General features: G+C 38.0%; 1 protein-coding gene across 2 annotated transcripts in view; it reads left to right on the plus strand.

The window, feature by feature from the left end:
- Positions 1-2804, plus strand: part of LOC126262378 (intraflagellar transport protein 122 homolog) — a 241108-nt gene extending 238304 nt beyond the window's left edge. For both annotated transcript variants that reach the window (XM_049958996.1, XM_049958978.1), the window contains exon 24: positions 1839-2804. Coding sequence is in view for 1 of the 2 variants with exons in the window: in XM_049958978.1 (XP_049814935.1) it covers positions 1839-1952 (114 nt within the window). In the remaining variant the exon portion in view is untranslated. The remainder of the gene's footprint in view (positions 1-1838) is intronic.
- Positions 2805-16222: the final 13418 nt, after the last annotated feature.

Consider the following 16222-nt stretch of genomic DNA (forward strand, 5'->3'; position numbering starts at 1 on the left):
TGAAACATTCTGCAGTTACTTGTTTTGACACTGTGACTTACATAGAGTGACGAATCACTGGCTTGTACTTTGGTTTGCAGAACTATGAAAGAGGGAACTGCATGACCAAATCTAGCAGTCTACATTCCCTTGCAATTCCCCCCCCCCCCCCCCCCCCTCCACCCTGTTATACCTCCAGAACACAGTTTATCCATTCATACAGCTCTACTGTGGTTGGACATGGTACACACTTTTAATATTTGTTCTTAACCCACTTCATTTAACAGTAAACATTAATTTTATATCCTTAAAACACTTTTTTAATAAACACCAATATGTGAGTTTTCCAGCCCCTGCAATGCAGGAACTATTAGAAAAAATGAGTAGGATATTTTTTATAGGAAATTTAATTTAGTTTAATTTTTTACTGGGAAACATTTATGGCAGAAGCTGCAGTTTTTGAGATATTCAAGAAAACCATAAAAAGTGAACTTTAAATGTCCTCGCACTCCCACACTCACATACTGCTGATCTGGATTTTTCGGTATGTTATTTATGATATTCCCTCCGATCACTGTACAAAAATTTGTGACTACCGGTACACAAGATTTTCCCATTATTCAGCCTTTGTTTAATCTTTGTTGACTAGGCTACAATGTCCAACATTACTACTGTCTGTGGTTAAAACAGGCTCTTGAGGAAGAATGGACTGCCATTCCTCCACAGACTTTGAGGTACCTCATTAAAAATGTCATGAGGAGAGTTCCAGCCTTAATGACGGTGTACACCAATAGCTATCCAGATACTTTTGATCAGATAGTGTATGTTGCATACTGAAAAAGGACTTAATTGCTTCTTTTTATCCTAAAGCAATGTTAAGATCACAGCTTAATGAATTTGCTTCTGTCAACGTAATTTTGGTCTGCAGTGACGTCATTGGGCAGTAAAGATGGCCTGTCTTGATGCTGCGCAGAATCTGTATGTACGAGGGCTATCCACAAAGTACATTACGTTTTGGAATTAAAAATAAATAAAGTATTGGAAAATTTTTTTATTATATACAGATGAAAGCCACACTTAAATACTACTTTTCTACATAGTTGCCATTTAAATTAAGGCACTTATCGTAGCGATGGACGAGCTTGGAAATTCGGCCACCTGTGCCTTCAACCACGTGGTTACCTCTTCTTGAAGCTGTGCGTTGTCATCAAAATGCTGCATAGCCAACCACTTCTTCATTGCTGGGAATAAGTGGAAGTCGCTCGGTGCCAGATCGGGACTGTACGGCGAATGAGGAAACAACTCCCACTTAAAAGATTCGACAACTTCACGAGTGGCATTTGCCGTGTGAGCCCGGGGGTTGTCGTGAATCAGCAAGATCTTTGAGCCCAACTTTCCCCTGCGCTTGTTTTGTATTGCTCTTCTGAGGTTGTGCAGAGTTTGGCAATACCTTTGAGAGTTTATTGTAGTGCTCTTTCCAGGAAATCCACAAAAATCACACCTTTTCTGTCCCAAAAGAGGTAACCACGTGGTTGAAGGCGCAGGCGGCCGAATTTTACGACGAAGGAATTTCCAAGCTCGTCCATCGCTACAATAAGTGCCTTAATTTAAATGGCAACTATGTAGAACAGTAGTATTTAAGTGTGGCTTTCATCTGTATACAATAAAAAAATTTCCAATACTTTATTTATTTTTAATTCCAAAACGTAATGTACTTTGTGGATAGCCCTCGTATCAAGTTGTAGTTCATTTCTGTCCACAATATCTTTGTTTATGAATGATTTACATTTTCACCTTCATAGTAACTTTGTTAGCAGTGAAGCAGCTGGTGACTGAAATAAGTTATTTTTCTTCTTCAGGTGTTCCATGTTGATGACTATGAACTTCAGGTACTGCTGAAAGGACACTGTCCGTTCTGCAGGTATCAGGAGAGACAATCATCGAGTGAAACCGAAGATAATAAATTGGTATAAAATGTCAATGCACTCCCCACCATACAGCCTTGTGCCATTGAAACAAAAGAGGATAATGTGGCACAAATATAATGTAGGAATAATGTTTCTCAACACACATATTGATTGATGGAGTATTATTGCATATATTTGTCACTGAAATGTATTGTACCCACAAAGCTATGAAAGTGGGGACAACTTATGACTTTTATATAAGGCTCATGTATAGACAAAAATTACACACATCAAGACTTGAGTTACATTGCTTATTGCATTTATTAATGACAACTTTGTTTTCTATGACATTGTTTTTTCAGTGTAAAATCTTATTTGCATCATCATCATCATCATCATCCATGCTGTTTGTTTGTCCCACTAATCAAAGTCATTAAATTATTTGAGATTTGTGTTGCTCTTGTAAAACTAATATTCAGGTGCAGCTTCTGGTTTCCATACAAGGCAAGGCTGCAACATTTATCGATCGAAACTAACCTAGACTTCGAGCTATGCAACACATCATTCTGTTACCAAAGCCAAAATTTGTGGGTGGGGGCACTGTGTCACACTAACTAAATAACATGAAAAGCTAATGTCAAGATAAAATCTACCACAGCACATTTTACCATTAGTGCCAAATTTCCTGATGCTTAATTGCACAAAAACACTCATTTTGGTAAAATATTTAATGCTTTTTATGTTAACTTTGCAACACACTTAATGGTTTCTGTGTTTTCAATTATAAATCTGAAATGTTTAGTGTTTTGCCTGCAGTGTTTATGAGATCATGTGACAAAACAGTGGTGTTTCCATGACATCACTGGCCTTGTGCTGTGATTGTGATTTTTGGATGAATAAATAAATACTGAATTGTGACTGAGTCAAGCAACATAATATTTGCAGGTCCATATTCTTTAGTGTGGTAACACAATGCAACAAACAACATCTAATATTACAGAATGTACTTCTGTTAGATTAATAAGAAAGTCTCAGAATCTTTTAGAAAACCTGAAAGTGAATAAAAACAAGTTGGGGACAACAGGACACGAACAGTGACACTGCAACTCCGCAGTCCACACCTGTGCCTACTACACTACCTTAATCTTTTGAATATAAGTATCTTACATTATATGATTCCTGATAGGTCATTAACTGACATTTTATTATAACAAATAGTATCAAGTATGACACATTTTTGATACACATTCAAAGTGCCATTACCTTGAAGCAGCATATTTTTCACAGGCAGCTTATTATATCAAAACAATGAAATACGAAAATTCTTTAACATCAGTATGACATTTCCCATAATTTTCTTGCAATAAGTCGTACCAATAATGATGCATTTTTGAGAGATCCTCAATGTGCTAGTGTTTTGAAACGACATTTATTCACAGGATGTAAGCTATAATATAAAACCCAACAAACATGGGCTTCTGCTGATTAGGAACAAAACTTAATATGGCATCTCCCAAGTTCTGCTTGTGACATTGGTCAGCTAGGTGAGGGGGGGGTTCCCAGAAGTGTTACGCTACTATACAGTAAAATAGATTCACATATTCACCTTACATTATGTAGCTAAGGGGCACATATTACAAATACTGGGTTGTGTACAGAACTGCTGTCATAACTTAAGTGGAGTAAATTGTTTGTGTAGAGTTCATAGAATAATAGGTACATTTCTTGTTAAAAAAGTCATAGCCCTATCGATATGTGCTGTCGTTAAAACTACCTCATGAAGCTTACTGTAAGGCAAAACCATAATAATATTAATAATCAGTGGCAAATATCCACCCCTTTTCCACTCATTCGTAAGTTCAATTCCAAAAAACCATATCTGGTTATTAAAATAATTTTAAAAGGCATAATAAAACTACAAATAGAAATTGTAACTCCACTTTTTCGAGCATTAATATACATAAGTCGTGCATATAACAGGTTATTGATGCCATTAAAATTACCCTATATTAACATAAATTAAATATAACAGTCGGACATGGTGACAGGATCCTTCTTACATCTACAGTTATTAAAATGCAATATATGGTGAGGAAGGTATGTACAACATACATATTTATTTTCAATACACATATTTGGTACATACATAAATTTCAAATTGCAGTGAGCTTCTGTATTTAAACAAGATGGCAATTGTGAAGACAATTTATGTCGACAGTGCTGACGCACACGGCAAAGTATCTCCACTTTTGCAGGGCATGAACACATATCTAAGATTCACAACTGGTTATAAATTATATCATTTAAAGAACTTAAAACTGCAATTTTTATAGGCTTTGACTTACATATGTTGAACTTGTGGAAGTTCATTAAAAGCATTAGGAACCATTTATACAGCAACGAAGTGTATATAATTGGAGAAGTCACATAGTGATGTGATGTGATTCATCTGTGGCAATGCTAATGTCACAAATGTGCTAATGAATCACTGTTATTATAGCCATGAGCACACTAATAAAATTAACAACCATTTTAACATGACATTAGTAACAAAATTAAAACTGTAATTTCCATTTTTACAGGTTTAAGCAGCAAGCACTAAAAGCAATCATGGTAGTATGACAAATATGTAACAGTAATTCCCTTCAATTATTATCGGATGTGATTCATTATGTACTTGAATAATTAGTTCCCATTATCACTCATTGTGGAAGAATGATTTCAAAACCTCAAATACTTTCAGAGTGTAAACATGAATGACTTGCAACAAATAGAACACTTTATCTACTATTTGCAAGTCAACTGCAAGTGCCAAGAACATTGTTTTAACTGATGTAAACCAAGTATTGCCAACATCTGCAATGAGAGTTTTGGAATATTTACACAATTGTTTTGAAATGAACAAGTTGGCTTTAAATATTTCAAAAAACTAATTACATCAATTACAGGAAAACAAGGTCACAGAATGACCTGGACCTCAGAATACAAAATAAACAAATTAAGAGAGTAGCTGTCACAAAATTTTTTAGGTGTCGGCATAGGAGAAAATTTAGATTGGAACGCCCACATCCACTATCTCGCTCGCTAGCAAGTTAAGTTCTGCTTGCTTTGCACTACATGTAATTAGTATTGCGTCTAGTACACAATGTAGCAGAATTGTCTACTTTGCTTATATTCACAGCCTCAATTTCTAGGGTCCTAATATGACAAATCTAAAAACCATCTTCACATTACAAAAACAAACTGTTATAATAATTACAAACAGTTCAAGGCTAACACCTTCCAAGCAGCTATTTCAGCAGCTAAATAATCTATCTTTACCATGCCTCTACATACAAAAAAGTGTAACTTAACACAAAAACGTGCATTGAAAATTTCAAAACCAACTCAGATCTGCATTCACATAGTACAAGAATGTGCAATGATATCCATGTAAAAAGAGTAAGCAAGGCCATTACACAGAGATAAACATTCAAGGTACAAAATAAATGACCAACTGCTATTACAGTGTAAACGAGTACCTTCAACAACCTAGTAGCAATTAATTATATCCATTTATTATGTTGATACTATATGCCATAGTCAGTGTCAAAAGTATTTCCAGTCAAATGTTTGCTATGACCTGAATTAGTACCTTGAACAGAAGTGTTACAACTATCATGTGTTTTTATTTAAATTGTAACATAAATCCATAATCCATGAAAAATATCTTTTTTGTAACCAATCAAAGTGGTATGTGCTGTTTTAATGGAAGTTTATGTAGGGTACTGTGAACTCTTGTATATATACTGTGTATTTTCCAATAAAATGTGTGCAATGTAAATTGTCTCTGGGTGAGTAAACTAGTATTATACATGGGGCAAACAGTGTGATAAGCATAATTTTTTTCACTTATACACTGTTAAGGGAATACTTACACAATTTAAACTGAGACTTTCTTGAAACTACTTTTGTCCGATCACATGACATGAAGACACACCGCAAGAGCCAGCTGTTAACTGTACAGACACTGTGTACAGTAAGTTGTCTACTTGTCTTGTAGCACTACATGCATATATGCTTCCACCTTCTGGGTATCGACATTTCAGCTAAGATCTTATATATCATACATATTTGAGAATAGAACAGCAGGCAGTAATAATAATGGGTAACATCCATCCCTGTAGACGCTGTGTAACTACTTCTTGCATGGCCAGCTACAGGTTTAGCTAATAACTACATCAGAATCATCCATCTACTGTACATTATAAAGCAACTATAAGAATCCACTCATATTAAACTTGTTCCATTTGTTTAACAAATTGTGTGGGTTTCTCTTCTTTTCAATGAAGATTTCTAATTATTCCAATATTTTCAGCATTGGGCCTGACAGGTCAGTGAGAGTAATAATAATGAGGATATTCCTAAAAGTTAGTTAAATTACATGCTCACAAGATGCTAAAAGCTGTTTACAGATTTAATAAATGTACTAGCATTAAAAATAGCATCCAATATACAAATACGGTGGTGGATATGAATATTCCAGAAGATAACAATATTTGCATTCTGGGATTTTACAAATGAACCAATCTGTTAAACCTTAGAGATAATTATAACATCGAAAACAATCAATTATTGTTAAAATTATTTAATGTGTGCAAGTGTATACCTGTCCTTTTTCCCCCCTAAGGCAAGTCTTTCCGCTCCCGGGATTGGAATGACTCCTTACCCTCTCCCTTAAAACCCACATCCTTTTGTCTTTCCCCTGATGAAGCAACATTGGGTTGTGAAAGCTTGAAATGTGTGTGTGTGTGTGTGTGTGTGTGTGTGTGTTTTATTGTGTCTACCTACCAGTGCTTTCTCGTTTGGTAAGTTACAGCATCTTTGTTTTTTATATATATTTTTCCCACGCAGATTGTTTCCCTCTATTATATTCAAATTATTTAATTGGATAGATAAAAAATCTACTCACCAAGTTGCACCAGAACACACACACGAAAGACTTATAATTGGCAAGCTTTCGCAGCCAGTGGCTCCTTCTTCAGTTGGAAGGGTTGAAGGGGAAGGAAGAAGGGGGAAGGAAAAGGACTGAAGAGGTCTAAGAAAAGGGGTAGATTTTGGGAAAGTAACCCAGAACCGCAAGTCAGGGGAGACTTACCATGCGGGATGAGAAGGAAAGACTGATTGTTTGAGACTGCCTTGGACGAGATTCAAAAAGCTGAGAGCTTAAAGGTGGAAGACAGAGTAATATGAGACAGAGATTACCACTAAAACACTGCTCGAGTTAATAATAGTGAGAAGCTAAGTGCATTGTAAGTAATGGAGGTGGGAGGGGCTGATGAAAAATAGACAGGAAAGACTATGAGAATGTAGAAAACTAAAATGGAGTGAATCAACAGTGAAGAAAAGCTGAGGCGGAAGAAATTAATGTAAATTAAGGCCAGGTAGGTGGCGAGAACCAAGGACATGTTGTAGTGCTAGTTCTCACCTGTGGAGTTCTGAGAAACTGGTGTCTAATCCAGATGGCGCGTGTTGGTGAAACAGGCGCCGAGGTCATAAATGACATTTTGTAGAGCATGCTATTGATAATTTGCTGGTATCATGCCGAAGTAGAAGGCTGCACAGTGTTTACATAATAGCTGGTATATGACGTGTCATTTCGCAGGTGGCTCTCCCTTTGATAGTATATGTTTTGCCAGTTACAGAGCTATTATAGGTGGTGGTAGGGGGGGTGCATAGGACAAGTCTTGCAGTGGGGTAGGGTAGGGAGATGGGTGCAGAAGCAGCATAGGGTCTGACAAGAATATTGCAGAGATTGGGAGGGTGACGGAAAGCTATTCTAGGTGTGCTGGGCAAAATTTCAGACAGAAAGGATCTCATTTTGGGGCATGATTTTAGGAAATCATGGCCCTGTCAAAGTATATGATCAACACATTCCAGACTAGTATAATACTGAGTCACCGATGGTGTACTCCGAAGCTCTTTTGTGGAGGGATCAGCAGTACCAGGATTGGATGTGATGGCCCGACAAATCTGTTTTTTAACTAGGCTGGTGAGGAAATTCCGTGCAGTGAAGGCTGAGGTGAGAATGGTGGTGTGTTGCTGTAAAGAGTCTGCATCCGAAGACATACATTTGCCTCAGATGCCAAGGCTGTATGGAAGTAAACGGTTGACATGGAAAGGATGGCAACTGTCAAAATGTAAGTACTGTTCTTTGTTGGTAGGTCTCATGTGGACAGAAGTGTGTAGCTGGCCTTGGGTGAGGACGAGATCAACATCAAGGAAAGTAGCATGGGATTCGGAATAGGACCATGTGAAATTTAATTGGGAGAAGGTATTCAGAGATTCTGGGAATTTTAGCAGGTCAGCCTCACCATGAGTCCACATGGTAAAGATGTCATCATGTATCCAAACCAAACCAGGGGCTGAAGGCTTATGGATCCCAGAAATGCCCCTTCCAAGCGACCCATCAAAAGGTTGGCATAGGAAGGTGCCATCCTGTTTCCCATGGCTGTACCCCTGATCTGTTTGTATGTCTGCCCCTCAAAAGCAAAGTAGTTGTTGGTATGTATAAAGTTGATTAAGGTGAGTAGGAAGGATGTCCTAGGTTTGGAATCAGGTGGGCACTGATTGAGGAAGTGTTCAGCAGCAGGTGGACCATGTACTTGGGGGATATCTGTATAGAGGGAGGTGGCATCAATGGTGACAAGCAAGGTGTGTGATTGGAGTGGGACAGACGTGGATTTCAGACAATCTAGGAAATGGTTGGTATCTTTTATGTAGGAGGGGAGTTATTGTACTATGGGTTGCAGGTGTTGATTAACTAAGGCAGATACATGTTTGGTGTGTGCTTTGAAGCCAGCAACTATAGGACGGCTAGGATGATTGGGTTTGTGGATCTTAGGAAGAAGCTAAAAGGAGAGGGTGCGTGGTTTGGGTGGGGTGAGAAGTTTAATGGATTGAGGTGTTAGTCCTTGTGAGGGGCCTGAGGTTTTAAGGAGGGACTGCAGGTCAGTTTGAATCACAGAGATTGGATCTTGGTGGCAGACAGGTGGCATAGACCTTCGCTAACATATTCCTTTCGTTCAAGTACTAAAGTGGTAGATCCTTCGTCTGCTGGGAGGATATTTGATGGAGTCATCAGCTTTCAGGGAACGTAGGGCATGGAGTTCTGCAGTGCAGGTTTAGGGCTGAAAGTGAGGCCCTTAGATAATTCAGGAGCAGAGGGTGCGTTAGGTGAGAGGTTAAGGACATTGTACTGTTGTGACTGGTTCGTGGGATTATCGGTGATTCATGATCTGGGAGGCAGTTGTGAAGGCTGTGGGATGTTAAGGAGGTTGGCCAAACTTGGTTTGTTGGAGAGGAGTGGTGACTGATGGTTTGACTGTTTAGAGAGCTGCTGAAAGACAAGAAGGGAAATACCACTGTCCAAGTAGTTTAGGAAAAGGTGTGATAGCTTTTTGAAGTGAAGTCTGGCAGATGATACTATGCAAGGAAACATGAGGGGCATGTAACTGTAGGGTGAGCACTGGAAAGCAAACAACCACACTTTAGTCGACATTCAGGATAGTATGAGAGTTATTCACACAGTAGATAAAGGCTCAACATTGAATGTACTGGAGGAATTGGAAATATTCATTATTTTATCTGTTATTACTTTTATGTTGTAATTTCATGTACTGACCTATTCCATGACTTTGGAGATTTGCTCCTATGGAAATAAAAATAAATAAGAAGCATTACACAATTTGTTATATGAACAAAATGAGTTTAATATAAACGGGTTCTTCCGGTTGTTTGATTATGTACTGTAGATAGGCACTTCTGATCTAATTTTTAAACCTGTAGTTTGCCACACATCGAGAAATTTTACATCGTCTACAGAAATGAGTATCACCCATTATTCAGCCGTAAACAGCTTTTAACTGCCCGGATCTTTAGCCAAGATGTCTGTACCCAGAAGATGGAAACAAATGTGCAAGTAGTGTTAGAAAACATGTAAACAACTTACTGCATATGACACTTTTGCATTAGCTGCAGGCTCTTGTGATTTGTCTTTGTGTCATGCGATCAAACATAGTTTCAAGCAAGCCTCGGTTTAAACTGCGCAGTTATTTCCTTAACAGTGTAAGAAAGATTCTTATTACTGTTTGCCCCATGTACGTTCTTGGCACTTACAGTTCACTTGCAAATAGTAGATAAAGTTGCATGTCATTCATGTATTCAGTATTTGAGGTTTCATAATCATTGTTCCACACTGAGCCATATTGGGAACTAATTATTTCAGTACAGAAACCACAATCATATTATAGTGATAAAGAATCACATCCAATACTAACTGAACAGAATGATGGTTACAGATTTGTCAGTACCACTATGCTTTTAGTTCTTGCCACCTTCACACCTGTAAAACCGGCAATTACAATTTTAATATTTTTTACTGTATTGTTAAAATGGTTGTTAATTTTACATATGTATGCTCATACCTGTAAAAGCAGCAATACGTTACCACATTTGTGATATTATCATTGCCAACATGATTGATCTGTTTCCTGTTTTGCTTAGATATGAAAATTTCATGTATGATAATTTGAAATTTCTTACATTGTTCCATCCATAATCTTTAGATGCATTGTATTACTATGACTTCTGCAATCATATACACTTTGTTGCAGTATGCACTGATAAGCCAGAACATTATGACCACCTGCTTAATAGCTGATCTGACAGTTTATTGGTAGGCCTGTGGATGTATGTGGCAGTTCATATCTGTGCACAGGTCATGTAAATCGCTTAAATTTGTGCATGTGGTGACGGTATCCAATAGCAACCCAGATGGGTTCCATAGGATTTACATGAGGAGAACATTGTCACCAAGATACCTGTGTGGGTTCATTGTAATTCTCCTCAAACCACAGTAGCATGGTTATGGCTTCAAGACATTGACAATTATACTGCTGAAAGGTAACATTGCCGCTGGGAAAGACATCAAGCAAGAAGCGCTCTGATTTGCACCTTTCAGTGTTTCTTCGAGTACAATCACAGGTCTCAAGCAAGTACAGGAGAATGTCTCCCATAGTATAATACTGCTCCCACCAGCCTGCATCCACGACGTGCTGCATGTTTCAAGCCATTAAAGAGCAGACAAGTCTCCAAACCCCACAACCTTAGAAGAGTCATGGACATCTGAACATTTAACAAATAATGGTAGTTTCACAGTTGGGATATAGCACATGAAAATTCGACCAGCTGCACCATTTCTGAGATACTCATTCACCAACTCTTGTGTAATAATAATCCGCCATTTCTCAAAGTTGCTTATCTCAAACGTTTCCCCATTTGCAGCCCATATCTTCACTAGTATGACACCCCATCCATGTCTCTTCCACTTACATACTTTTTTAACCACATCACATACCTGCTACACCACCAGGCAGCATCCAGCAGACAGTGGTCATAAAATTATGAGTGGTTACTGTGTTTCCTAATGGTTTGAATGAACTTTTACAAACATAACACGTGTAAGTCAACATCTGTAAAAACAGGAATTTTAATTTTTTTATTATTTAAAAGATATTTATAAACAATTGTGAATCATAGATACATGTTCATGCCTGTAAAAGTGGGGACTCTACCATGTTTATGGTGTCAGCACTGCCAGCATAAATGGTGTTCATAATTGCAGTCTTGTTTAAATATGTCAGTTCCATAACTGTACACTGTATGACTGTGGCCCTCTCCTATGTCATGTAAGTTATCACATTGTCTAGTTGAATCTGTGGATCAATTTTCTTGTATAGTTGTGTAACAAGTTGTATTCTCACAATTCTGAAGATGCTCATGTTGGTAAAGTGAACCATGTCAAAATACAGAAAAGTTACACTGTGACTTGTGTATGCTCTACAATTCTAATATCCAAAAGCATTGACTGTCCTTAAGTAAATTCCTGTCGGAAATATTCGAAATGTGTCATAATTTAAATTCTGTAATAAACAAGAAGACAAGGTAATTTAATACAGCAATAAAGCTAAATCTCCTCAGTAATTGGATTATGTTTAGTATTTTTGTTTTACTGTTAAACCAATGGGTAATTGTGACAGTAATGGTGACCTATGCCATCTGGATTCTTATCACTATCAGATTTTCTGAATTGAGCAGGTGGATCCTCTCCTGCGCAACACATCCTTCATTCCAGATCCCCCGCTACCTTCCTGGGCGGAACCTTCTATACCCTTGTGAACCTGCACAGCCCTCACCATTTGTCTGCTATTTTGCCTCCCCCATTTGTTCATTCAGGCAGCACTAACATTCCTCCATTACTACCCTGCTATACTCCCCATACACACTGCCTATCCGAACATAGCTCCTGGAAACAATTGTGACTGCAAGAGGGAACGAGTGTTTTTGTGGTGGTTGTGGGGGTCTACATCTGGTGAAGGACGATGTCACACAGCAGTCTTCTTCAGCATGTCTCTTACGCAATCAGTGCCTCCTCTATGTGGTGAGTAGGAGTCTATCCTTTTATTCCTTCCAAGATTTTCCTTTGTTTAAATTTATAGTAATAAAGACATGAACAGAGTATGAGAAAAATACTATGAACACAAGGCATGCAAGAAAATCTGGTGGAAGGAGGCTGCAATAAACTCAGGTTCAAGTATGTCCAACACAGGAAAGATAGTGGTACCCCGTGATGGTGGGAGAAAAGTAAAAAATGAAAATCAAACTAATGCCATACTCATAAGAAAAAATCTTCAATTGGTGGGGCGAGTCTTCTGTTCAGTAAAATATTTTATTTCATAGAGCATCTGTTCATTTCTACAGATCTTATAACATTCTTATGTATAAGCACATACAGGCTGAGAAGACAGAATATTTCCACAAATAGCTCCTCCAGTTCTTATGTGCCTTGTCTGTTTTGGACTAAATATTATAAATGCACAATTTACATTTTGTATCTGGCCCTCACTCTATGGGTGTGAGGCCCAGCCAAGTGGTTGCTGCACACTGCTGCAGTACACAAGAGTACATAAAAACTTTGCATAGCTTGGTGAAAGTTACTAAAGATGACAGATGGATGCTGTGACACCTAATCTCGCATACTACTGACAGTAAGTGCTGCCCATGACCACAAGGCTGTTATGCACCCCCACTCAGTTGCAAATAGGCTGTGAATTTGCAGTCTGTGCCTGCACGTCTCTTACCACTATACGTTCTCATGAGTGCCTATTGTATAGCTGGATTAAAGTTTCTTTTTTTTTAAATTATGATGAAGCTAATAATTATAATCAGTTGTCACATTTGTCTGTGTAAATCTTTTTCATTTGTTCTGCCCAAATTGTGTCTCACTGTCACTGCACTTTTCAGATGCAAATTAAATGCGAGCAGATATATTCACACAAATTTCAAGTTCCACACCTAAGTCAATGACCTCCAATTATATTTAGCATTCAATTATCACTTTAATTTCTATTCTACAGAATCATACTAGTTGCTGTGGTTATACTTGGGGAATCTCAGATATGCAGCAGACACTTTATAGATTGTAAAATCAACAAATAAAACGAATTTTTAGTTATGTATGCATTCCAGCATTTTCCGGGCCCATTAGTGCCACTATGTTATGAAGACGTTATAAAAAGTCCACATTCCCTTAGCAATCTGTCCAAGTGTTCTCTCACACAACTCAACTGCTCACATGCTTCTGCACCACATACAAAGTGAGTGGTGTAAAACAAATGCCCTCACGCAGGTTCGCCGTGCAGATTCAGTGCTCTACCTCAGACTGCACATTCTGCAAGGTCTCACTTTTATTCTTCAAACTCCCTCCCACAGTGGCGTAGAATATGATTATTTTAGTCAGTTTTACTACAAGGAACTGTTGCCCTTCAGTGAGCTCCTTGTCAATAATTAGGACCACAAAGAACACTACATTGACATGTACATGTGAAGACTTGTTCAATACAGAGAAGTGAACAAACATTTAAAACATTTTGGAAGTATAGAACTCCCATATTTATATGGACAAAGAACATATGGGGACAAAACATACATTTGTGTGATAAAAAATATGACATAACATGCTGAAAATTGTACTCTAGTAAAGCCTGCCCTAATGTCAGCAGCTTGTTAGGGATAGAGCTCAATGTCTTACCAGACTAATTTAGTCCATCGCCATAACTTCAATCGCATATCTCTAAAAAAGGAAGTACATTTGATAGTTTTTAGGTACCATAGTAACACAAATTGGCTCACAATCCATATGTATTATAAGTAAAGTATTAGCCGACCATGGTATTTCTGATAGATTATATCCTGCACATGTAACTGAGTATATTTGCTTGAAAACTTCTGTACTAACCAGCCTATAAGACCTTTCACTTTTCTTAATTAGATGTATCACCCATGAAAAAGTGGTGGTTACCACCGCGAAAAAATAAATTTTCATAATTAGTTTTCATTTGTTTGCAGTATGTATCTGCAGTATTGACATACATTGAAATCGCCTTGTCACAGTTCTGTAGTAGCCAGAGCAATAAAAATGATTCAGCCATTAAGTGAAGTCACAGTTTTCCTGGCCTTATTGTGTACATTGACAGGTTCGGCACGTTAATCGGGATGTGACAATGTTAGGGCTAGAGAGTGGCCACATGCCATTTCTGTCACAACCTGTCGCCTCCCATGTCGTAATTTTGTGTGTGTACCCCCACCTGTTATCATATAGCGTTCTCAGTTGAACATGTGAGGGCATTTTTCGTAAGGTTTGCTGCAGATCTTGTAACTGAGGTGAGACATGGTACCAGCCCAGCATTCACCAACTCAAATCGGGAAACTCCCAGACATCCACCTCTAGTATTGCTGTTGTGCCAACCCTCTGCTGCTGCTGCTGCTGCTGCCTCCCTCCCCCCCTTTTGCAGTATTTGTGTGCCTTAAAAGTGTCTCAGCACAGCTGTGTGAGTAAGTGATACTGTTCTGTATCTCTAATTGGCAATTAAATTCTCTTGAAAAGGGGAAGCTTATAGAACATGAATGACTTACTACCTCCACTCTTATAGATTGGTGCGTTACTACATCCCGATTCAGATGTTTGCAAAATGGGTCACGACCATACCTCAAATGTTACACTTACTGGGCCTGTCCTTACTACTTCGGAATATACTACACACCTTCCTCGTTGTGCTCCCAATCAGACTGCCATTTGTACATTCTCTATGTTTGGAGGTGTGTCATATTCGGTATCTGATGTCTCACTCATGTTATTGCCTAAACAACACACAAAACTTTTGTAGCTTCTAACCTGGTGCGCAGCTGTGATTTGACATCACTTCAACAACTTTTGTTAATTTCACGGCTTTTCGTGTGGCCTCGTGAGGCTTAGTGGACCCTATTCTAGACCTTTCCCTCATAGATAAATTGGAGGCAGTTATATGGAATTGAAAATATTGCCTCCACATCAGTAGCAAACAATGTTAACCACTAAGCCATGAAACTCACATCATCTTGCTGTAGGCTTTTAGTTTCCTGAAACTAACTGCTTTACATTAATGGCACTTTATTGTTCATTCTGATTGACCAATACTATTCTCAGAAGCTGTCATTTGCCTCAACTAAAAAAATACTACCACTGTTTCACAAAACAATAACATTTAAGCACTTGGCAGCTTATTGTTCCTACAGTCTTGAATTTACCAAGTTTTACATAAGTTTATAAAAGAGGAAAAAATGTACTTCCTCAGATGAACTCCATGGACTACCCTCCATTTCATTAATCGGGTCCTGCACTTTAACTGCAATGCCAGAAGCATGCCACCACTGAGCTTTTACGCCGAAGTGCAGTTAGATATGAATACTAGATATGAATACTGCGTATACCTGCTTACAACATTACACACACCGACTGTTTTATTGAATCACATTTCAGAGTCCTTATCTTTATTATCTGTAGGGGGAAATTACCAGTTTCATAGTTAACCTAAAGATGTAGAGAAAGGAACAATTAAATTTTAACATAAAATGGGACCGAGTTGTGACAAATAAGGACTTAGCAAAGAAAAAAACAAAAAAACAGTAATGGTTATCTGATGGTGAAATCTTTTGCTCCTCTGTTTTCCATCTCTTAGCGGTAATAGACAGTAGCTTAGAAAAATACACTAATTGTTCACAACTTGGAAATTGCTGATGAAACAACATATCCATCATGCAGGTAGATTTTCCTTGTGATATTTCCTGACATTATTGTAGTATGGTGGGGCACAATCTAGTTGCAAGTAAAACCTTTCATTCCCATCAGCAATACTACCAAGTTGTTAAAGATAACTCACTGGAATATGAAGTTTCATGCAAAATTGTGTGTTAGCATT

This window comes from Schistocerca nitens, chromosome 1 (genome assembly GCF_023898315.1).
Source record: "Schistocerca nitens isolate TAMUIC-IGC-003100 chromosome 1, iqSchNite1.1, whole genome shotgun sequence".
Classification (NCBI taxonomy): Eukaryota; Metazoa; Arthropoda; class Insecta; order Orthoptera; family Acrididae; genus Schistocerca; species Schistocerca nitens.